Genomic DNA, 23,764 nt, shown 5'->3' with positions numbered 1-23,764 from the left:
CTTTTAAAGGCAGGAAAGCATTTTGCTGTTGAGCCATCGACTCTTTCATCTGGACATTGATTCATGTTTGGCATCATGAGCGCTGCTGGCACCACTGGAAGATGTTGAGGCGGTCAGTCGGTTACATGCGTGCCATCGGATCGGATTAATGGCTAAATTACAATAAGACTTATTCAGCTCATGTAACAAGCTTAACCCCACAAGAAATCGAATCGGATCGGGTTACTTGCGATCGAATTAAGACCCTGGGATAACTCGATCCAAATGCCCACTGAACGTGCACGGAGACGACAGTGGATCGGATCGAGCGATATTACTGTTGTTGTCGCCGCCGTCAGAAGGAAACAAACAACGCGATGGAGAATGCGCCGTTGTTTGTGCCATAACCAGCTCATCACAGATGGAGAGGGACGCAGCTTTATCTCGCTCTGCGTTCGCCATCTTTCTGAATGCCTGAGTTTGCTGTTGTTGTTGGTGGTGAAGATGTCAACAGGAAGTGGCTCTATTAGCGATAGCTGAAATGGGAACAGCGCCACCTATCGTACCGGGGTATGACATGCTTTGTGCCAGTGATTCCATTCATTCAGCGCCATATATCCGAGGATAATTACCCTCAGATAAGGAGCATAACCCAACTATAGTTATAATCCAGTTCATCTCATCATGTAGACTGTCATATCATATGTTTTGTCTGTTTATTCCTTCTTGTAAGACACTTGGTAACAAAAAGCTAATAAAGTGCTTTGTTACCCCTTTTGTCTTAGATGTGGTCATCATGTTCTGATCAAGACTCTCAGCTTTCAGGTAAATAATAGGCAATCAGCAGGAAACTGCATACTGTGTGATTCATTTAAATACTCTACTCCCCGACATATATACGGCGCAAATGGGGGCCAACAGCCAAACAAAAAATGTTAGTTGATCTGAAACAAAGGCTACAGCTGACCACCTAATCTCAGTCCAAAGAATCCAAAGCTAGCTCTGAAGACAGGTTTGTTGTTGTGTGACTCGCTGTTTATATGTACGACAGGCATCAAATCAAACCAGCATATGGTGTTATTTTGGGAGAGAAGCCAGCAAGACACCAGCGCTAAGGAAAAGAAGCAAGTTAGAAGTTTGGTTAGTCACATTTAGTAAGGAAGTCAGCTCAGAAATAAACCAAAAGCATAAAATAAAGAACATTTGATTCATTTACAATCCGAGTGTTACAAGTGTTTGGATGATGTGAGGCTAAAACTGAAAATGGATCTTATCAAAGTCTCCTAGTTGTGGGTTGAAGCACAGAGAGTGAGACTTTGTATCAGTGCGTCACTTAACGGATACAGAGTCAACAAATGGCTGACAACACTAAAAATAAGTTATTCTGTATCTTCTGATCTAACAACAATCATTGAAAATATAAGAATATGCAGTAAGTAAAACACTTCGCCCACCCCACAGTTAACCCGACAACGTTCACTGTCAAGCTCGGTCAGTAAACATTTAATCTAGTAACACAAAGACCCAGCAAAGTTGCATTTGATTTACGCAACGCTGTGACTCAGGAACCAGAGCAGTTGGCTGCCAATCAGAAGGTCACAACCAAGTGTCTTTGGGCAGAACAGTGAAAGCAACACTGCATTTATCAGTGTGTGAGAGTATGTATGACACGAAAAGTACCGTGTAGACTGAAAATAGCACTGCAGAGACTAAGAAGTGCAGTGTGAACGGGCTTTGTGTTGTAAAAGCAGTTTGAGCAGCCAACTCCACTAAAATGTATGTGGACTGTAGTCCACTTCCTTCAAATAATAAACACTGAACAATTAGGGAGAGATACAGCATGTTTAACTCATAATTCCTTAAAGAATCTGACTGGTGCTGGGCCAAATGTTTAACACTCAAAAAGTCTTTCAGCCCTGAGCTTTCTTCGGTGTGAAAGGTAAGGTAAGGTTTTTGAGAAGGCGCTAACAGATGGACGACACGGCCCAGTCTTTCTTGCTCTTTGGTAAAGTGGGCCAGCTGCCGAAAGGAAAACGCTCTCTGCCGGTCCTACTTTCTCTGAAGAACAACAGCGAACAACAGCGGTCGAGATTACTAAACATTAAAAAAGTTCATCACATTAATGCAAGATCAACAAAGACACGTACACACAGCGAGACATTCTCCCAGCAAAGCTAAATGCGTCTATTGCCGATTGGTCTTCTGTAATAATGAATGAAAAGGAGGCAAACCTGGATAGAGCTATTCTACAGTGGCAGCAGCCCTGTGGGACCATTGCGGGACCACTTTGGGACCACTTTGGGACCACTGTCCTCTGGCAGCTTCGATGTCATTCACTCTCAATCACCTGAGCTCTAAGCGGTACGATTCATTATGTATGTCCTGCACTGTACTTACTACAGTCTCCATTCTTTCTGCTTCTCACCCTAAAGAAGAATTTATCACCACTACTCAAGTAAAAGACAGTTATGTTCTTATTACGGCTAATAGATCCGCCCCACTTTCAGCTATCTAACTACTGTACACTTAGAACTAATGCGACAGCAATGCAACATGTCAAAAAGGAGAAAGACTCAGAGCTATCTGCACAGAAAGAGCCGTTTCAACCCCTAGAAAAATAGCAGATAAGGCTGGTTTATACTTTGAGGATGAAAAGCATAAAGCGATTACTAAAACTAAACACTGACTTGCTCAGCAGCGGTAAAACATGCTGTAAATTCATAGAAAAAAAAGGTTTTTGTTTGTTTTTTCAAATGCTTCCCAAAGTGGAACTTTCATATTCATTAAATTCTGGTCTTTCTGTAACAAATGTTGGTTACATTAGTTGGGCTACATTGCAGGGCTCAGATGTCCAATCACCTCTCCAATACTTGACTTGACATTTGTTCTGTGGGGTGATGATGATGATTGCAACTGTTGGCCTTGGATAAAAGCAAATTGCACAGAGGGATTTTGTTTCTTACGTCACTATTAGGATATGATGCTTTTGAAGTCGTCGCCCCCAAACTTTGTGACTCTCTCCCACTGGTGAACATCTTACGATCTGTTAGCCACGTTTTAAAAAGCAGCTTAAGAGCTCTGCTATTATTTTTCATCTTTGTGAAGAACTTTTTGAGATCTGCTCTAAAAATAAATGTTACCTTTACCAAAATGCATGCTTATGATGATCTGTATCACATGACCTATAAAAATAGCTCTTAAAGGGGACATATAACCCATAATAGCCTTTTCTGTGATTCACCATTTCCTTTCATTCTCCTTTTCTTCTGTTAGTCCAGGAACGGATTCGATGTGCAGATAACTCAGATTTGTTCATTACTTTGTCCTTTTCTAACACTGAAGTAAATCTAACTTCTCTTCAGCCGTCTCGTGTAAATACATTTCTTCATCGTTTTAACCTTTCCGACACATCTCTGTGGCTGTGTGAGACTTGGAGTAGATGGGTCCGTGTCATGTCTACTGGCCAACCACTAGCTCCGTATCTTTGGTTAGGCTGTGGTTGGATATTTTTGGGGAAAATACAACTACATTTAAGAAGTTTATATACTTTAAGATTTACTTTGGTATTTATGGACGAAGTGGTCCCAGTAGAGTGCCTGTGTAGAAATCCCTCGGTTAGCTCTCCTATAGCCGCAAGTAGCCACATAACAGCACCTATGAGCTAACAGAGTTATAGTACACATTCGTTCATTCATTCATTCTTCTTAAAGTATTGGTGAGATAAAGACACATAATGCCTTATTTAGAGGCTACATCGTCTAAGCCCCGTTCACTCCGTTATATGGATCGCGAGTAATCTAAATAGCTTCCGAAGGACGCCGACTTTCGCCAAACTGTTCTCGGTGAGAAGATAAACATATTTAATGCCAGAAATAAGGTCTAGGTTTAAAAATACTGGAGTTCCCCTTTAAGTACATAGAGGCACTGGATACATAATTGCATCAAAATGATGTTTAAATAACTGTTGAGTGCCAAATATGGTTCAGAATAGTTTAATCCAACATAAATTAATTGGAGTATTCAATCCAATACAAATTTGTATAATAAGCCTTTCTACTTATTATTCTTTCTAAGAAAAGCCTTTCTAGCCTTTTCTTATTTATTCTTCCCGGCTCTCTTAGACTGAAACAGTGTACTGTGTTGTCTGTGCATGAGAAGTGCTCATTGTTCAAAGCAATCAACCCAAAGTCCTGATGAACACAGATGATTTTTGAGCCTTGTAGGCTTGTAAGCGGGTGGGTGAGGATTGCTCAGAATGATAATGGACGATCCTCCCAAGCTGTCCTTCGGTTTGAGGGAGGCAGGATGCGACATTATAGAAACACTGGGGTGAAAGCAAGAGGGGCAAATGAAGTGAGAGGGAGAAATATGGTGAAACATGAAGGGTCCTACCCTGAAGGTGATTTAGCTGCACACACATACGAGCATAATCAACGTGTGCTGCCAACACACAAGGCCTCTGAAGATGTGAAAGAAGGAGGATGCTTGAGAGAAAATGAGAGTGTAGAGTGAGGGCTGAAGGAGCGGCAGCTCATCACCTTCATATCTCTATCGGAAACCTGTGCCGTCCGTTTATGGACCAATACAACTGGACTGCTGCTCCTTTTAGATTGCACTTAAAATGGACCGCTTTGGCCATCGATTTATCTGGACTTTACAGCCACAGCCTATTGCTCTTCAGGGAAACATACGTATGCTCTAATGCCAGCCACAAATCTAATAGTTGGCTTTTCAGTCCTCAGTCACAGCTGAGTGTTCGGTGAGCCAAATCGACAGCCAGCTCATGCACCGTTCTGCCTCCACGAGCCAACGAGAAGCTGAGAACTTTCCTTTCTTCTGCAGTGATTATGTGCTGCAATTACCAGTAATCACCTGCCAATTACAAGTAATCCTGAATAACTTTCCTGAGAAAAAGTTTAAAGTATTGGAAATAGTCCGTTTAAGTTCATGACACAGGGGGGAAGCATTTGTCTTATTAAATATTTATGTTTCATCGAGTCCAAAAACTTATACACGTTAATTAGAATAACAAAATGTGGCCTATGTGGTGTGTTGGAGGTGCCCAATATTCCCAAAAGTCCTTCTGATATATTAACAAATTAAAAACAACATGTATAATCAAATAAAATAAAAGATAACTATTTTAATAACTAACTCATTTATTTAAATGTACAACATAAACTGAATTACAATTCAGTTACAATGAATTTCTTTTAATATTTTCTAATTTCAATTCAGTTTATTTATTATGGAGCTAATTCCCAAAAAGAGCAATTTGCAGAGAACGTAAATAAGTTCAGTCAAAGGCTAATTACATACAGTCTAATTCAATATTAAGCATTCTATTCATTTCTGTAGACATAAGTGTTTTTTCTCCCAACATTAACAAACAAATCTAGCACAGCTCATTAACTCCAAGGGCGACAGTACCAAAACAATCAATAATCAAACCAATTCCATTAACTTTCTTTATTGCATTAAAGATTCTTTCTATTTCCAGACAGAAGTGCTTAGGTCCAATAAGTAGCAGAACTGCACTGTGAGCCACTGGAAGTGGAAGAACACAAGGGTTCTGTCTCCTGTACGGGTAATAAAATATGTATTTGGAAGGCATAAAAGCAAGTTCATTTCTATTTCTGGAGCAGCAATGGGCCAGAATAGAGTGACAGGTAAAAAAAAAACAACTTCCCCAAAAATCATTTCCCCAACTGTTGTATGAATGGGACATGCTGGAAATGATCATCCTCACAGCTGAATCCTGAATATTATCAAAGAGAATAATTTGGTTTTCCTTTACTGATTGCAGTTCTTTTTTCTTTTAAAGGTTCCTCCTCTTTCATCAGCCTCCAAGCTGATGAGACGCTTGCATGTGTGTGTCTGCGATAAAACGATGGAACACACTAAGTTTTAGCAGCTCAGAGTGGTAACGGACACACGATAAAGACTCCCTGTCAATATGAAACAGGCACAATAAGGAGACTGGATGCAGAAACTCCCTTTTCAACATTAAAATGCAGGTTAAACGGCTGTGGCGCTGGTTAGTAGGAGGAGAAAACGCATGAGTCTTACAGTAGCCGTTCTGCAGTGCTTCTATTATATTTCTCCTTGGCTCCACGAGGCAACAAGGACAGTGGGAGTGTGCTGTGCCCATACAGCTGCTACTTTCCTGCTCATTTGGGAGTGTATGGCATTCTCTCTAATTATGAAAGAAACAAAAGGGGCATTTAGAGACAAAGGCGGGTTCGGAGTGAATGGGGATGCTCCCATACACGGCGAGTGCTCCGACTCCAAGTGCTGTTTCATGAGAGACGATATGAGGTAATTATGCAAAAGGACTTGCAGAGGGGAGAAAGGAATCAGAGCAGCACAGAGAGGGAGATACGCTGGGGCTGGCGTGGCGTCTATAGAGAGTGGGACCAGATAGAATCATCTGCATGCTGCACATGCACTGTCCATCTGGCTCGCTGTTGCCTTCAATAAGAGCTGGCGCTTAGACAGAGACTGAAAAGTATTCAAACGTACAGTATATTCGAGCACACATTAGTCCTTAAACTCACACGCTGTGGGAGTTAAATTACACCACACGGCTGGCATGGCAACAAATTTTCATCCCAATCTGCTGTAAAATGGTCTGACAGGAATAAATGTGAGTGCTGGGCTGATGGCTGACTTCAGGATGCCAACCATCACAGTGAACCAATGGACTCTAATGCTGACACTCCTTTACGTGTAGAAAGATCAGTTGGATTCTTTCTGAACTTTCTCCTTCCTAGCTAAGGTATCTTTTTCATTATTACTCTCAAAATTATCTTTACCAGCTTTAAAACAACTCCCTTATAAAAGCTGAGCCTCACCAGCAGGAAGCATCAGGAAGCAAATGAAAGCCGGTAATCTTTGAAATCTGTTCAAATAAAAGGTTTTTATTTTACCTCTCTGATCTTGTCACGTTTCTCTTTGACGTCAGGCTCCGATGGCTCGCCATCACTGACCCCCACCACCTTGGGCATGGGGACGGGTGGTAAGGGTTTAGGCCCTATATCGTTTTTCTTCAGATCCTCCATCACTTTAGTCTTCTCGGTCTGAATCTCAGCCTTCAGCTCCTCACGTGACTTTCGCAGCTTCTCTTTTGCCTCCTGCAGCGCTCGCTCATGGTCTGCACGAATCTTGTCTCGTAGACTCTCCTCCTCCTCCCTGCAGGTAGAAGAGAAAAAGCTGAAATATTTTCATTCTTATGTTCACACTTTGCCTGAATCCCCATTAGGCACCACAGTTTGCTCGCTCTCCGATTAAATCTAATAAAATCTGATGAAATCAATATCATTCGACTCTATAGGGAAATGGACATTCTGCTGTGTTGATTATAAAGACGCACTTTACATGCCAGCTGAATGAAACAGCACTTGTGTCTAGTAAGAGACTATTTCCAACAAACAGCTGCAGGCAACCAGACTGAAACTTCCCCGTCTATTCCAGATCATTATGGGGAAGAAAAAAAACACCATTCTCTCCTGGGAAACCTAACCCCGACCGAGCTAATCTGCAGTTACATCAGCTCCAGGAAATAGCACAAGTGGAGATGAATACAATGAGGAGGGTGGCAGTGCCAAAATGACAATGAAACATCATCTTTGGTTCCTCTACCTCATGAGGATGTACCTCAGTAATGAAAAACAAACACAGCGGGATGTTGAGGCAAAGGTGGTGGGAGGTCAGAGACTCTGTACTGTTCCTCTGTGGTTGAAAGCTGGAAATTTACCTTTAAATGCCACTTTGCTAATGCATGGTTTTGCAAGTACAGCGAGTACATAAATGTTGAACAACGTCCGCTGTGATAAAGACTGAGAACTGCTTGGGAGCAGCTTCATTATCTGTCAAATGAAGACAAACTGATGAGGAATCCTCCGGGTTTCAGCTGAGAATACCTGACATTAAACAAACCACCAGAACTTGTACAATCATCAGCACATTGTGATTTCTCTTCTCCATCAACCCGCTCGCTGTAACTTTCACCACAGATCTGCAGCTCCAGAGCTGCATGACTCTAATTTGTGGTTACTGGCCCACAAACCCGACCATTGTTGAAAGACAATCTTCTCTCTGTTTTCCTCTTGCTCAAAAAGACAGATGGCCACCCGCTCAGAGTCTGCTCCCGTTTGAAGTCTCTTGGTGTTTAAGGGGAGTCTTTCCTCCCCGTGGCGGAGGTGTTTTTGCTCAATGTGGAACAGTCTGTTTCTATAAAACATGAAAAGTCCCCTGAGATGTCTTAGCTTATGATCTGGAGCGACAGAAATAAAACAGCATTTTCCTAAAGGTTAGACAGAGGTTAGTATGAGAAAAATTAAATGAAACATCCATATTGTTTGAATCAAGAGAATGTTCGGGCTCTTCATCAGAACCAAAGACCACGTCCAGTTGCTCGGATCTACGCTCGACGTCAGTCTGCAGTGTGTAAGGAAGCAGTGGTCTATTTATAGTATTCAGGAAGGGAAACCAGAGGACTATAGTGAATACAAAAAGTAAACAAAGCAGTATTTGCATGCTATCACAGCGCTGTTTGTTCACCGCTGAAGTCTGTGTGCAGTTCAAAGATATGGCGCTGCCAACATTTGGCCTGTTGGTTGTGGAGGAAAAGAAAAGTTTTCTACTGGTAACAGCTCATTAATGATATGTCTGGACTAAGAAAGCGCATTGATTTTACTCCTTTATGTTTGTCAGTGTCAAAATGACCTTTACTGTAAAATATGTTTTGTGTGCCACAGGTATATCCCAAAAAAACGTCTTAAAAAACATCTTACAAGCCGCAGTGAACAACAAAGACCAATCAGAACGTAATCCGTGTCATCTGAGAGCAAACACTCTCTTTCAAGTTTGTTTTTCCACTCATCTTCCAAATAATTAAAGGCAGGAAGAACAGATGACCCGCTGAGCTTCATGTGGACTCAGCTGCAAACCACCCCACAGTTAACAGAGTTCAGCATCTGAGAGAATGAGAAAATAATACTGATGATGTCTGTGTGGCTGCAGCAGCATTAATCTGTACCTAAAACAATCCAATAAAGCTCGTAGCCACCAACAATAACACACGTTTATTATTCTGCAGATATAAATGAGGATCCTGCAGCTGTGTACATGTATGGTGCATCATAAAGGAAAATATGAAGATATCATATTGTGTAATAATATTTTCTGGACTTACATGTAGATGTGAGTAATGAGAAAATAGAGGATGTTAACTTTCTTCAGTATGGTGTCAGTGGACCTGCTTGTAGAGAATCAGACGGTATTAGGACACGACTTTATTTCATGAGCAAAAACCTGAACCAATTTGAGAAAGAATCAGATCAACCAGAGAGAACATTACCAAGTGTTTCTGCCACCTCCAGACTTTAAATTCTAAGTAAAATACTCGTATATACTGTATGTCGTCATTCAGCTCCATGATACCAGGGTACGAGCGTCAGGAGCTACACCAAATAAAACCTTGTAGTGGCATCTTTACCCCCAGTGCTCTGGGGGCTGGTTATGTGGTCCAGTAACAGATTCGTGTGACAGAGCGGGGCCAACAGTGAGCTGCCATTTGTTTTGCAGTCAGGTGAAATCTACTACAAAACTCAGATCTTTTGTCTGACAGTTGCTGCTTTCAGTTTAAGGGCCTCCATGTGAGACATCACGGCCTGTAAACAAGTGTTTCTGTACAGAACAAGTGAGCTGTGCCCACTCTTGTTGCCCCGACCGCAGCACCCACAGTGATAATAAGCATGGCCACCGAGGTGTTCCCACTGATTGCCAAAAGCAATAAATATATGTGACTAGTGCAGAGTCAGCTGACATGGGGCTGAATGCAAAATAAACACAGTGTGGGTTTTTAATCAGCATAAAAGGCTAAAATAAGGCTGCTCTGTAATAACATCCTTCTAATGCCGCTGACTATGTGCAGTCTAGTGCTTAAGGTGCAAGGTGAGACGTCACAAGTGCAGGCAAGGGACAAAACATCACAGTCTCTAAAGAAAAAGCCACCCGGCTTTGCTCCTGTGAAATGGCATTCAGATAAATAAGAGAATACGCAGTATGATAAATACATCCAATGTGCTTCTGTGAAACCGTACCCGTCTGACATCAGAAGCGTGTGCATGCCAATCCATGCATCACCGCAGTTACAGAGACAATGTGTGTCAGTCCAGGCAGACATGAGCAGACAGCTGAGCTGCAGGACGGAGGGAAGAAGGTCCAAGAAAAGCAAGAGGTGCCAAACAGCTGTATGAATGCAGAGACACTTACTTATCAGACAAAGAAAGCCAAAGTACTGCAAATGTGCTGCACTGAGCTACAGAACACCAAACCAAGGCCAGACACTGGCTGATGAATGTGTCTGAGCAAGAGAGAAAAGAAATAAAGCATAAAGGAATTGGAACAGAAACATGAAAAAGACCAACACAATGAGCATTTTATAATTCCATCGTGGCACTGCGTGTGGAGCCAACTGACACCTAAAGTTACACAACATCGTGCACGTCCGGCTTTAATATGGCAGCGCCTGTGAACGTGTTCTGGTGAAATATGCAACATCTACTTTGTGGGGATTTGTTGCAGGCATTGTTCTTAACAGATGTTTTCAGCGTTTCTGATGAGTGAGCAAGCAAGTGTATGCATATTTTCTCGATTTCAAGGTCATTCTGAGGTTTTATTGCCTGCATTCTTGCAATTTCTGCGCGCGTATAACTGTGCTAACACCTAAGAGGGTCACAGTTCCTCTGCACGCCATTATCCGTGCTCCTGTCAGGGTGCTACAAACACGCATTTAAAGGTGATATTTAGATGGCTGATGTCTGTGTGTCCAGAACGTACACAAGCATATGACTTGTAAAGAAGCATTGGAAAAGGACATGAGATTACGCTGGCATTATCGCTAATAAGCGCTCAAATGATTCAATGATAAAATGTCAGTTTCAGAGCAGTTAACAACGTTCTTTAGACAGGTCTTACATTTCTGGAATACTTCCTCTCCCTCTTTATATTCTCCTGTCTATCTTTTCCAATTACCACATTAATAAAAAATAAAAAAATCACTTGGGATTCCCTTTGAGTCTCACAAGCCTAAAAGTACCCACCAACGACAGCCTGACTCAGTTATCTGGACAAAGATAAGACCTGGGCCTGTGTACACTTTGTTTTTCACTTAAACGGACTCTTCTCACCTAAAATATGAGTGAAACAAGGTTACTTCAATCAGGTCAGGATGCCAAGTGATCACTTTAAATCCCATCGAGCTTCCTGCCCAGGTATCGTGAAACCATCAGCACTTTTCATGGTAACTGGAGGCGGAGGCAGCAGCAGCTGTCGTCTGCCGGGTGGGGAAACGAAAACAGGTTTTTCCTCAAGTCCAGGAAACGCGCTTCTGGAGGCTAAACACTGTTACCGTAGCAACAGAAACACCAACATATAGAGGTCACAGACACAAAATTAAGTCCTAATTATCTAATTGACTCGTTTATTCACGGTGTGACTGGAGGGCCGCTAAGTGACTGCACAGATGCTAAATGTGGCATCACATCAATAAGGAAGTGAAACAAACTGATCCTCTCTCATTACGAAGGAGACGGCTCGAGCCCATGAAAGAGGAAACGCCCGTTGATTTTTCATGCTTTCTGTACACAGTACTGTATACAGAGGCTGCTTCTTTACTGTCCTGGAGCACAGGAAGCCTGTTCCTGTGTGTGGCAGTGACTCAAGACAGGAATTTCCTCATTCTTCCTGTGAGGCACTGACACATGAGTAGGGAGCCTTTGTTCCACGACAAGCACCTCTGTGCCAGAGAGCCCCACGAGAACAGCTCCCCAGAGTTTCACGTGAAGCGAGCACGCCTAACTCCAGCGAGCCAACATAAACCAAGAGAGTCCCCATATTTAAGTTTAGAAAGCAGACAAAATTGCATTTTTTTGTCAGCCACATCAGCATAACATATCAGATACAGTTTGCTTCTCTTTTTCCCCTCATGAGATGGTTCATTTGCAGGCTGACAAAGCTTAATATGAAACGGATCTCCCAAGCTGCAAAACAATGAGCTTCTCACCATACAGCAGGCTTCGTGGTATACAGTATTAAACAATCAGTATCAATCAGAAAAGGACATGCATGCTCGCAGGTGAGCTCCCAGTTGTATATGAGCTAACTTATACAGTATGATAATCAATTTTCACTCCAAGTTCAACCTTGACATCAATATACGAATGCAATTCTCGGATGTTTAAAAGCATCTTATTCCTCTCTCAGCCCTGGATCTCACTGGGTCAATGTGTCTGCAGCCACATTATTCTGGTTTGACCTGATTCCTAAAACTGTGTGTACGCACAAAGGCAAAAATGGGCATTATTTTAACCAATTCTATAAAGCTATACGTATTTCAGTCATCTTATCACTATACACATATCCATGAGCCCGATTCCCACTCCATTTTTAGCCACGAACGCAATGTAATTTACATATAAAAACAAGTAAAAAGCCATGCTAATGAAAACTGCACGGTACAGTATGAAGCCCTGTATACTGGCTATTTTCTTCTATTGTCTTTGGAAGCCTAAAGCAGCAAATGATCCAATCTTGTTCAGTTTTTACCACTTTTTACCAACAGTTACCCTCAGATAATTTGGATGTTGATACAAACACTAAATCAGGTCCCTTTTCTTATCCTCAGGTTGATGACAAATCCAGTGGTTATGGTTCAAGGCACATTTATTTCCATGACAGAATGAGTGACTAAAACCTTTACGGTCATGCTCAATACAGAATAGGTTGGTCAAAATCACCACTGAAAACTTAAGGACTGGGGTTTGGTTTAGTGTTGAAGGGTCTCACTTACTGCTTTAACTGCTGCACATTCGTTGTTTGGCTGGGACGTGATGTAGACTAAGGCCCAACCCAAATACCAACCTTCTTACGGGGGGATACAGTCATCTACACCTTCAATGGGGGCATTGGGAGCCATCTGGATGGCTATATGCCCACTGTAACTTCAACCCAAAAAGAAAAAGGACACCAACTCTGCCAGCCAGAATGCAAAATGGAGGGGGAGGAGCAAGTAATGAGCCCAAAGGCACAGAATTGGGATTTGGGAACCAATTCTCTGCCACTTGTCAGACATCTTGGGCTGTGTCTCCTTGAAGAACTTTCTGTGTCTCTCTTTTTCTTTTCTCCAGCTTTCGAGACGGTTTGTCACAACACACTCCCTCTTTCTGACACAAACCAACACCAACAACAGCACAGCTTGATCTTGTTTGGCTTATCATTTCCTCTTATTTACATTTCTAAAATAACTACTTTATCCATGATCCATCCTTCTACCATTTCCCTTCACTTATTTCTGTGGGGAGCAAGTTCAATCTCCTGAGCTGCAGGTGTCCCGATTCAGTTATTAGGATCAAAGCAAATCAGGATTTATCTTCAGTTATCATCACACAAATTCTGTGTAAGAATATGTGTAAACTTTGCTACTTTTAACTGCTACCCGTCCAGTTTCCTTCATCCATGGCAGTGGTGCCTCATCATTTCACTCAGAGCAGTGATCGATTACATTTTTCCTAACACAAAATCCGCACTTCTGAAATCTGAAAAGCTCTACTTCCTTCCAAGCAACTCCGAATGGCCACAGAGCAGCTTCGAAGTCCAACGACAGTGCAAAAACACACGTTTCTATCACATAAACAACCAGAACTTGCCATCACAGTTTCCATTGACACAGCAGTACCACAACACCTCATCTGTGTTCAGTCACAAATGGACAAAATTATTTTCTATAATCTAAAAAAAAAAGTCATTTAGCCTGCGGGTTTCATCAAAAAGCCCATCATTTACCCCGCGTGGCTTGATCTGCACTCTGCAAACCATATCCAAGCAGAAATGTTAACCTCTGCCTTGTTCGTGGCGGGGTTTTCACATCAAAGGACTAAAGCTACACGATTCAGCAAGCTGAGTGAAATGGGTGAAATCACAGTATGGATGAAGACCGTGAACCTGCAATCCTGTGCCACAATATTCCTTATACTCTTAGAGGAAGTTATAACTAATTCTATGTATTTGGATCTCCTGCAGCATCAATATAGCTGATCCAAAATGTGTAAGCTTTGGAAGAAACGGCTTCTTCTATGTGGATAGTATAGATATACTGTTATATTCTCCCATGCAGCGGTTTCCACAGAAGCTTTGATTGACCATCGGTTTTACAAAATGTCCTCCTGCAGTCACTCGCCATCTATCACGTTTTACATGCAGTTCTTCTAATTTGTAATGCATGTTCCTAAAAGTAAAAAAAAAACACTCGGTACAGGTTAAAGGAAACGTTTTAACCACGGTTCCATTTCCTTTCTATTTTGGGTGTAAATTATTAATAAGCAGAAAAAAATCTTTGGTATTTTTGTCCTTGCTGATCACTAAATTACGCTGCTGAGGCTTAGCTTGTTAAAACAGTATAATAAGCAGCGTTTTATCATTAACCAAACTGTTAATCAAAGAGAAATCCCGCTCTGGTTGTTATTTCTTTACACTCAAAGTTTTTTTCTTCCAAGAATAACACAAAAGAAAACACTTTCAGATTTCAAGGATCTTATTTTTGCTTTGATGTATTTTGCTGCACAATATAGAAGAAAAGCAATAAAACATTCATCAATCCCTGATAAATGCCTGGTTTTTTTTATGCTCCTACAGCTGAAGAGGATGGCTCGCTGCTCAAAGTAACTACAAAGCTCCTTGGCAACGCTGCCGCAGCCAAAGTATGCTGCTTTTTACATGGCCAGCGTGTCAGTGGTGCTCTCAGAAGAATGTGTCCTCCTAATTCTTTTGTTTTATATGCCTTATCGGAGACTAATGTGAAAACACTTCACAACTGTTATGTCCTTGATCAAGGTTAAGAGGCCTGAGGCATCTGTGAGGTCTGGGAATGATGCATACTGTGCGTTTATTCTCTCCGTCCTATGACAACGTTGAACAAATCAGACTAATAATCAAAGCTTGAAATTACAATTTTGCATAAAAAAAATCACCAAACTGTATAAAACATCTGTTGTAGCTTGATGGGATTATTCACAAGCCAAGCATTAAACGGCAGAAGAGCTCAGGGATCTTTCATCTTTTTTTTTATACTCTTGCGGATATAAAATTGACACTTTTAAGGTTTCAATTCATTTTACTTGCTTCCAGTTTGTTTTACTTTTTACAGAGGAGTCTAAGATGCATCACAACACTTAAAAACTGACCATATTGAGTAACCAAAGGGTAGAAATGAAGAATGTGGTTACACCTCAGTCCCACAGTGGCATTGGATTATTGTATACGATCTAAACATCAGGGCGGCTGTAGCTACTGTCATCTTTTTATTCAAATAATGAAGCTAACATACATTTTAATACATCCAAATTCCTGATTAAGCTGCTCTCATTGACACGTTTCTTCTGTCAGACAGCTAAACACATCAGAAACTGGGACTGAATATCAGCCCATTAAGACAATGTGTCACTTGGCTGTTGCTTTCAGCATTTCCAGACCGTCGCTCTGCTCTAATAAAATTATTTTGATTTTGTAACTGCAGATTCAAACAAGATCACCATTCAGTTAAGTTCAGGACAACATCTGTGCAGTCATTAACTCAAGCAGCCTCCCGCACATGTACTCTGGCCAAGATGGTGGACAAAGAGGTGGTGTTTCAAACCAGTGCGACCCACGGGAAAATCATGACAAATTAGCCATGTTTCTGGCCATCTAAAAATACATTTTAGTACATTTCTTGGGTAGCAATGATGGCTCTCGTTTGGTTGGCTTGTTCTCAAACATATGCTGGTTTTTCTTTGACCTGAATACTCCAACCAAAGCTTTTCTCACTCGTGTGTACTTAACCGTATTTGTTGGCATGAAAATGCTTAACAAATGAAAAGTTGAAAGCAGCCTTTACAACAGAAACACACACACACACACACACAGAGAGCTATTTGGTCAAACTGAGAGGCTGCAGCTGTGTTCAAGTAAAAAAAAAAAAAAAAAAAAACATTATGGTCACATGAAAAAGATGGAAATAAGATGAGAAAGGACAGGAAATTAGATACAAAGCGGGCAGATCTGATAATCACTCATGCAAACACACTAATTCTGCTGGTTCTTTACGCTGATACCAACAGCATGAGATGGTATCTTTTAACAGATCAATTATTGATAAATGGTTTATCTAACATTTATCAAGGTTCACATTGTAGCTTTAAATTAACCAAAACCAGATATGGACAGCTGATGGGCTCATCAAATTACCTGAAAGATTTATATTGGGCTTCTTACTCTACATGTATTGATATTTCCATGAAAAATACTAACACCAGTTTAGGTGGGCAAAAAGGATCATGTAAATGTCACTGTTGCTCTCCTGAACGTGTGTTTAAACAAATTAAAAGTATGAACAAGATCTGTTTACAAGGTCTTGCTCGTTTCAAAATTTCAACTCCAATGAGTTCCAATCTATGGGCATGTTTCAGTTATTGGAAATCAATACACCGGCTCCCACTGTGAGCACTGATTCCTGTAAAATATAAGGCTCCATCAGAATGAGGGGAAAAAACTACCCCTTACCAAATCCTTATTCCAGTTGGAAATATACAAATCATGCTCTTCTAATTCCAGCATCTAAATTAGCAAAAAAAGGACATGCTTTTATGTTATAATGTGAATAAATAAGTCAAGAGAAAGGGGACACCAACATGAGTCCCTGTGGATGCAGGTTTCACTGGGTCTCACTGGGTGGGAGTGAGCAGCTTTGCTCATTTCACCAGTCAGCGTGTTTTCACTGTGGTGGCTGGTCGGTGTGCATGTCGCGTTAAAAGAAACACATTAAACATAATCAGAATGTCCTCATTAATCTCACAGAGATGGTGCCACATAAAACAAAGTCTGAGTGTTCAGAAATGAGGAATTTACAGACTAAAATACATAAGAAGCTGAATTCTTATTACAGAAATGTAAGAAAAAGGAGACGTCACTTACTTTTGCTCAGTTGCTACGGCAAAAGTTGTGTAAATTAATTATTAAAGCAGAGCATCAATACAGCACCTGAAACATTAACAACCATCTCTCTTGGGAATTTATCGCCTTCTTTCTTTGATTACGAATGCTCACCATGGGTGCACTCTATGAGCGTTGCCCATCATTATCGCACCTTTTCTCAGGTTTATTTCATTTTCCAACAGAGCAAACGGAGCAAATCTGACAAGCAGATGTTATGGCACATAGTTCCCACTAATGTGAACTATCAGAACTATGGGCTTCTGACTCATTTTGACATGTATAGATTTGTTATTTGCACATTTCTTGGCCTGTAACACCTGCGAGGCTGAGATACCGCAGTTCACAACTCAGCATCAGACCACTTTGCTTTAAGGTACCACGTCACCCGCCAACAACTAGATAATAACACACTTTGACCAAGGCAACACTTTTGGAGGAAGTGCCAAAAAAAGAGAGGAACTAAACATCACAGCAGCTAACAGGTGCCAGTTTCATCCTTGCTGTGGGTAAGTAATAATCGATTACCTCTCTCGTTTAGTGTTACGTCACGTTTAATTGCCTTGGTTTAAAATCATGAAAAGAGACGATCATGAGGATCAGAGGAGGCTGATTTCTCCATAATAAAACAAAACAACTGCTGCTGTAAGGTCATGTGTTGCAGAGTCTGAAGCAGAAGTCACAACCTTATCGCCATCATTTCCGTCTCACACGTGAAGCCCAAGTCATCCACATCAGTGCCGTTTCCTTAGAAATTAGCTCTCGTATAAAAATGTTTGGCGAGATTTTGTAAATTTCACGCCAAAGTCTTGTTAAAGTGTACATCTTTTCAGCATGGCACTGTTAAACAAACTGAATTACACTGGAAATGTATCGATTTCACACAAACGACACATTCAAACACTTAAAAAAACAGAAATCAGAAAAATTAAACTGTAGCATTACAGGACATTACAGGCTTTGTCATTGTCAGTTGAAAATTTTGGCGTCTTCGCCAGCCTCTTCAGCTTTACAACAAATGCGCATGTATAGCTGCACAAAATGTGACTTGTTTTATATCCCACAACAGCAGCGAGAGCCAAAGAACAAGAGAAAATAACTGCCTGTTTCTCCAGTGTTACTTTAAGATCATCCATCAAATTAGAGCTTCAGAACGCTTTAATCTCTGCTTTCCTGGCTAAGCAAAGGTGTACGCGAGGATGGTGTGAGCTGGAAGTACAAAAGGACTTCTTTATTACAGCTGAGGTTCGTTCATCTGGAGAAAAACACACAACCAACCCAGATTTACTTTGCAGCTGACGGGGAATGAAGCGTGAAGATACAGGAACGATGTCTACGGTCAAACTAAATATGATAAATAAGTGCACTTTGTTGTTGGCCTGAGCTTTAAATGTGATCTGCAGCGCTGTGATGCTGATTTATAGTATCAGCAGCAGGAAAGCTAAGGTGAAGCCGGCCAATACCAACAACAACTGGCAAGCGAATAAGCAGCAACACAAGGTTACTTATGTCACGACTCTAAAATCTATTACGAGAGGGATGTGGTGTGAAGAGGTTGGGCTTCTTCCTTTTCTTCCATGACGCCCTTACATTTTCCATGACTTGCTTAGCGAATAAGCTAGTTTGGTGTGAATGCTAAAGATGACCTTTAAGATATGGACGACGTCTTTATCGGCACATGAATGATAACTGAAACTAAAGTTAAATTCTCATGGTAAGGTATAGTGACAAAAACCATATCCCCTGAGAAGTCTCAAGCTAAAGATAATGGACAACACTACACACCCTTGACACAACGTAATGATTAAACTACGGAGTCTGTTCAGTCAGAGGCTTCTTCAGCACTGCAACAACAGCAAAGGATGGAATTTATGTGTGCAGCAAAATGACTAATTCCTATCATTTGTTTGTGCTTCAACAATAAAACTTCCCTTTGGGAAAGTCACACAGGTCAGTGAAGACAGAGGCAGATGAACTGAAAGGTTTGGGTCCGTTAAGTATCTTAATTTCAGATCATATTTAATGACAAATAATGAGATGAAATGACTGGAATTGAAGCGGTTTATTACCATAAGTTGTGAAGAAAGTTCAAATCTACTTTACATTCCTGCTTGAGGATTAAAAATACAATAAAGTTAGTGTGTCCAAACAAAGTACTAACAAACAACTGTATGTTCACAAAATGGTGCTTAGTTTTAGCAGTGGACACTTTAGTAAGTGTTTTAATACTCAATCAAGCTGGTGTTGGTTAAAAATAACTCATCTTTGCCAATTGTGTACAAAAAAAAAAACAGGGGATTGTATTTTCCTGAGCTGAATGGTTTGGTTTAACCCTTTCATATCCGAGGTGCCCTCTTAACTAATGTTTCAAGATGAATAATTGTGTTAATTAGATTATACTAGAGCAGTGTGTCCTCAGCTGTTAATAAAAAAATATCATGCCTGGTTATCTACGTGTGATCATAAAACTGAACAGAAGCCGTCTCAGCTGCCCGTAGAACTAAAGCAACCATCTGAATCCTGATTATTATTTTACTCACAAACCGTAAACAATGCACATTTATTCAGCTTATAAGATGTGCATTTTCCACTGTGGACATTCTTCCTTTTATTCAAATGTAATACAACTGAAAAACGATCATAAATAAATATGAACCAAACACGCCACAGCCTGGCAGAGAGTCAGAATGGGCTTTTAGGACGGGACAAAAGCCACCGATTTAAAGGAAAGAGGCGCTCTGAAAATTTAACGCAACACAAAAGAAAAGCCTCAATGCAAAACAGAATGCAGGCACAGGGGTTGTTTTACAATTGTTGGATGTCAAAATCATCAGTAAAACATCAAATCTGATTAATTCCCCAGCCTTCTGTGCCTCCTTCTCAGGTGAAGAGTAATTCTCCTGGTCCACTCTTATGCTGGAGTCAAGCCAAAATCTTCACTGGCCCTGACGTATGTCAAGTTTGACACAGCTGGTACTCCAGATCTCCATCTGAAGATGTTCCTCTCAATTTACTTTGTACTTTGTGTGTGTTGGCTTTCCATTTTAACAATCACTCTATAATGCTGAAGTCAATGCAAACTACCTGCCTGTTCTGTATGTTGGACCTACCAAATACCACAAATAAACACACATCTCCACGGTTAATGTTAAATTCTGCTGCTAGCTTGTAGCTAGTTGCTGAACAAACAGTTCAAACATCTGCAAAAGCATCTGCATCTTTGTCTAAATGTAGATATAACGCCACATGATCAGATTCCTCAAACTTATAGCATTACAGCTAAAGGAAGTTTAGGATGGATTGTAATGAGTTGGGAAGCACACCGCTCACCTGTAGCAATAATTTCAGCAGAGGACACCTGATTTAAGAAACCACAGTCCAGCTAAATACAGTAGCAGTACATTTATGTGAAGAGGCATTTTACACTGACTGCACTTAGCATTAGTGTTTGGCCAAAACAATAATTTTAAAGGAGGACTTTATGTTCAAGTGGGGACCAGATATTTAGGGAGATGCAAATTCATTTCTACCCATTTATTGAAATGTGTCTCAGGCGTGCTGGAGTGTTTCAGCAGCAGAGGGAGTTCAGTCAAACCAACTTAACCCACACATCTGTCTGTAGGCTCATGTTAAGTAAGTAAATGGGGGGGGGGATCCAGTAAAATCTTTATTACACGGACTTAACAAGGTTACATTTGTCAGGGAGCTTGAAACACAAATACTGCAAAAATGCTCTCTATCAGAGGATGTTTGCTTGGTTTAAAACATGACTGATTACAACAGCTTGACTGGAGATATTACGAGTATGTTTACATGAGCTGTAAGAGGATAATACCTCAGAACGATACACTATCCGTTCTATGATTACAATTTTATGAATAAATGTTAAAGGGAATTACTTACATTTCACTCTCAGACACTCAAAACAAAAAAAGATTTACAGTGTGAAATGTATGCAAAGGCTCGAAAACACATTCATTTCTACATTCAAGTCTTACATGCAAGGACAGATGGATTACCGCAGATAAAATAGATTAATAACCTTTACTATCTCAGGGGTCTGTGCAAAACTGGAGCAAGGTGAACTTCTGAAGAGACCGATGGTTCTCTGGGGTTTGCCATGGCCAAATAAAGTAAAGGTGGAATTACTGCGAATTTGTCTGTGCTCCTGAGGGTCTCTTTAAATCCAAGCACACCTCGCTTTGCAGGAGCCATTTGAACCCTGGTCCTCTGAAGCACCCATAATGACTAAAGAACATCCTAAAGAACATCCGAGGCTAAATGCATTGCCATTACCGGTGTATGACGGGAAAAGAACAACACTTCTCTGCACATGAATACTTATTATTTAAATATATTGTGCATTTTGGATGCTTTTCTATTGCATTAAACTCATTTTAAGAGACCACAAAGGTTAGGATTAATCCTCCTACTAATAACCTTAGATTCACCTAAGAGTCTAAGTGGCGGCTTTATTAAAATCACCACTTTGGCTCAAACCTCTCATTTTCAGTCTCTTATGTAAAGGGATATTTTATGTCATGTCACATTCTGGAGAGTCTAAATTGAGCAAAAAATGCTGTCTGTGGTGTTTGAAACAGACGTGTAATTCCACAAATAGAGGGCATTAGCTGTCACATGCAACAGGAAATCTATTAAACATATGACAAACCTGATATAAATATAGATCATCCCGCATGCTTTGTTTTATTTAGTGCTTTCTGCCATCTGTTGCAGCGCGCTGACGAAGAGCAAGAACATATCGTCACATTCTTCAAACAAATGCACTGTTTAAGCAAGAACAGCAACAGTTCACTCATGTCAAAGGATGTTCAGTACGTTTGCGTGCAAAGCTGTGTTCTGATATCAGCGTTATCTTATCAAACCTTACGCTGAATACGATACTGCCATGTTAACAGCGTTTTCTGATCACCTTAACCATGCGCCGATGAGGTCATATTAGGAGTGAACAACAATCAAACTGAGATAAGAGATATAATCTGAGTCATTCATACGATTATGAAACATGTAAACAGCATCGCTGAGGATGTAAACAAAACTAGAAGTGCTGCCACAATCAAACACCAGAGGTGCTCAGAGATGCCACATGGTCGTGTTGAGCTATAAATGCTCCCTAAGTCCTTCCTCATCCCTGCCATAGACTGCTACCCCTTAAGATGCTAGAACATCTTCAAACCTCCTACATCAGTTTCAAATATGCGTCTCCATTCTGACAACAAAACACAGCACACATTCAGCCCAACCCCGTCTGATCTGAGCAGCTGAACACCAATATTATGTTATTTCAAGCAGGCACAATCCCAAGGACTAGAAGGCTTTCAGAATGCAAATAAGAAAAGACACCACAGGGGACAAGGAGGCAGCACTCACTGTGAAAGTGCTTTTAACACTTTAGAAAAACACGAATGACTAATGTCACCAGCATGGAGAAGACCTTCCAAAGAAAAAAAATAATAATAAATCACCATTTTCACCATTGTGTTTGCCCAATACAGTGGATTCCAAATAACACAGGACACTTTGAGGAGCCAGAAAATATTCATTTGATTTAGGAAGGGGAGTCCTGCCAGCCTGTGCGAACCGAATGACAAATGTAGAAACTGCAGGGGAAAAAAAGTATTTAGCTAAAGGCAGGCAGTAATTTCCAAGCCCGTTTAGCCGGTAAAGCTTAAACAGACCATGTGTTCTAGCTCATCCAGGTCTGCCTGCGGGCCGGAACACCAAAAATTGGGTCAAGGTGATAAAACTTCTCTTGTTAAAAGAACTTAAACAATGACATCCAGAGGAGACAGAAAGGGGGGGGGGATTCACAGCAGATCCAGCTGCACTAAAGACAGAGGGACATGAGGAAGCAAGCAACACCTGTGCTGACGTGTATCTAAATGTTCAGTGGAGTGTGTAACACTCTACAAATTACCTCACCAGGGCTGTCACAGCAGACTGCAACACACAGCATCAGTAACCCTGCTTTGATAGCCTGGAGGAAATGTGACGCCACGTCAGCAATAAACCAAAAGCAAACAGAAAAAATACGGTTGCCCCCAGAAATTAATATGAAAAATCAACTTAAGATATGACAGCAGTTTGTTTGAATCACCAAATGACACTTCATCTCTCTGTGCTTACCTGTGTCTGTGCTCATCAAGTCCTCCTTCTCCATGGATGACCGCCGGTCCTGCAACATGCTTGCCCTCCTTGGGTGAGTCAATATGAGGGATGAGCACGTCCTCCAAGCCCAGGTCAAAGCGCTTGTGCTTGGAATTGTCCGGGAGGAAAAAGAAGGCCCCGAAGCATAATGTGATGAAGGCACTGAGAATAAGGAGGAGGATGAACTTCTCCGACAGCCTCAATGTAGCCCTGTGGTGCGGGAAAGAGGAGGCCCCCGGTGACAGAGTGGGTATCCTGCGGCCTGACAGTGGCAGTAGAGCTGGCGTCGTCATAGTTTGACAATTGAAATTAACTTAACTCAGGGTGGGGTGTGTTTACAGGTGCCACAGGTGGTGTTGAAGTAGCATGCACCGGCTGGTTGACTTTATTATCTCATCCCTACACTGGTAAGTCCGGTAACAAAACAGGGCCGAGGTCCCTCAATAAAGGAGTGACTAGTCAGCAGGAAAAAGGTCATGACCAATCTGAAAAAAGACACATAACAGACACAGGGGTCACATGTTACCAGCAGTCACTGAAAGCCATTTGAAGCAAACCTTTTCTTTGCCTCGTTGTAAACACAATC

General features: G+C 41.1%; 2 protein-coding genes across 5 annotated transcripts in view; one reads left to right on the top strand and one right to left on the bottom strand.

The window, feature by feature from the left end:
- gdap2 (ganglioside induced differentiation associated protein 2) overlaps positions 1–23,764 on the top strand; it is a 358,630-nt gene that overhangs the window by 138,977 nt on the left and 195,889 nt on the right. The gene's annotated exons all lie outside the window — the stretch shown is intronic.
- Positions 1–23,764, bottom strand: part of man1a2 (mannosidase, alpha, class 1A, member 2) — an 89,093-nt gene that overhangs the window by 63,700 nt on the left and 1,629 nt on the right. For all 4 annotated transcript variants that reach the window (XM_072397425.1, XM_072397427.1, XM_072397426.1 and 1 more), the window contains exons 2-3: positions 23,158–23,663; positions 6,909–7,170 (exon numbers count right to left, since the gene is read on the bottom strand). In XM_072397425.1, coding sequence (XP_072253526.1) covers positions 6,909–7,170; positions 23,158–23,471 — 576 coding nt within the window. In that variant the 5' untranslated portion in view covers positions 23,472–23,663. The remainder of the gene's footprint in view (positions 1–6,908; positions 7,171–23,157; positions 23,664–23,764) is intronic.

Source organism: Leuresthes tenuis, unplaced genomic scaffold (assembly GCF_036924035.1).
Source record: "Leuresthes tenuis unplaced genomic scaffold, fLeuTen1.0.hap1 SCAF_12, whole genome shotgun sequence".
NCBI lineage: Eukaryota > Metazoa > Chordata > Actinopteri > Atheriniformes > Atherinopsidae > Leuresthes > Leuresthes tenuis.
Note: the sequence above shows the minus strand (reverse complement) of the source record. Positions and strands in the feature narration are given on the sequence as shown.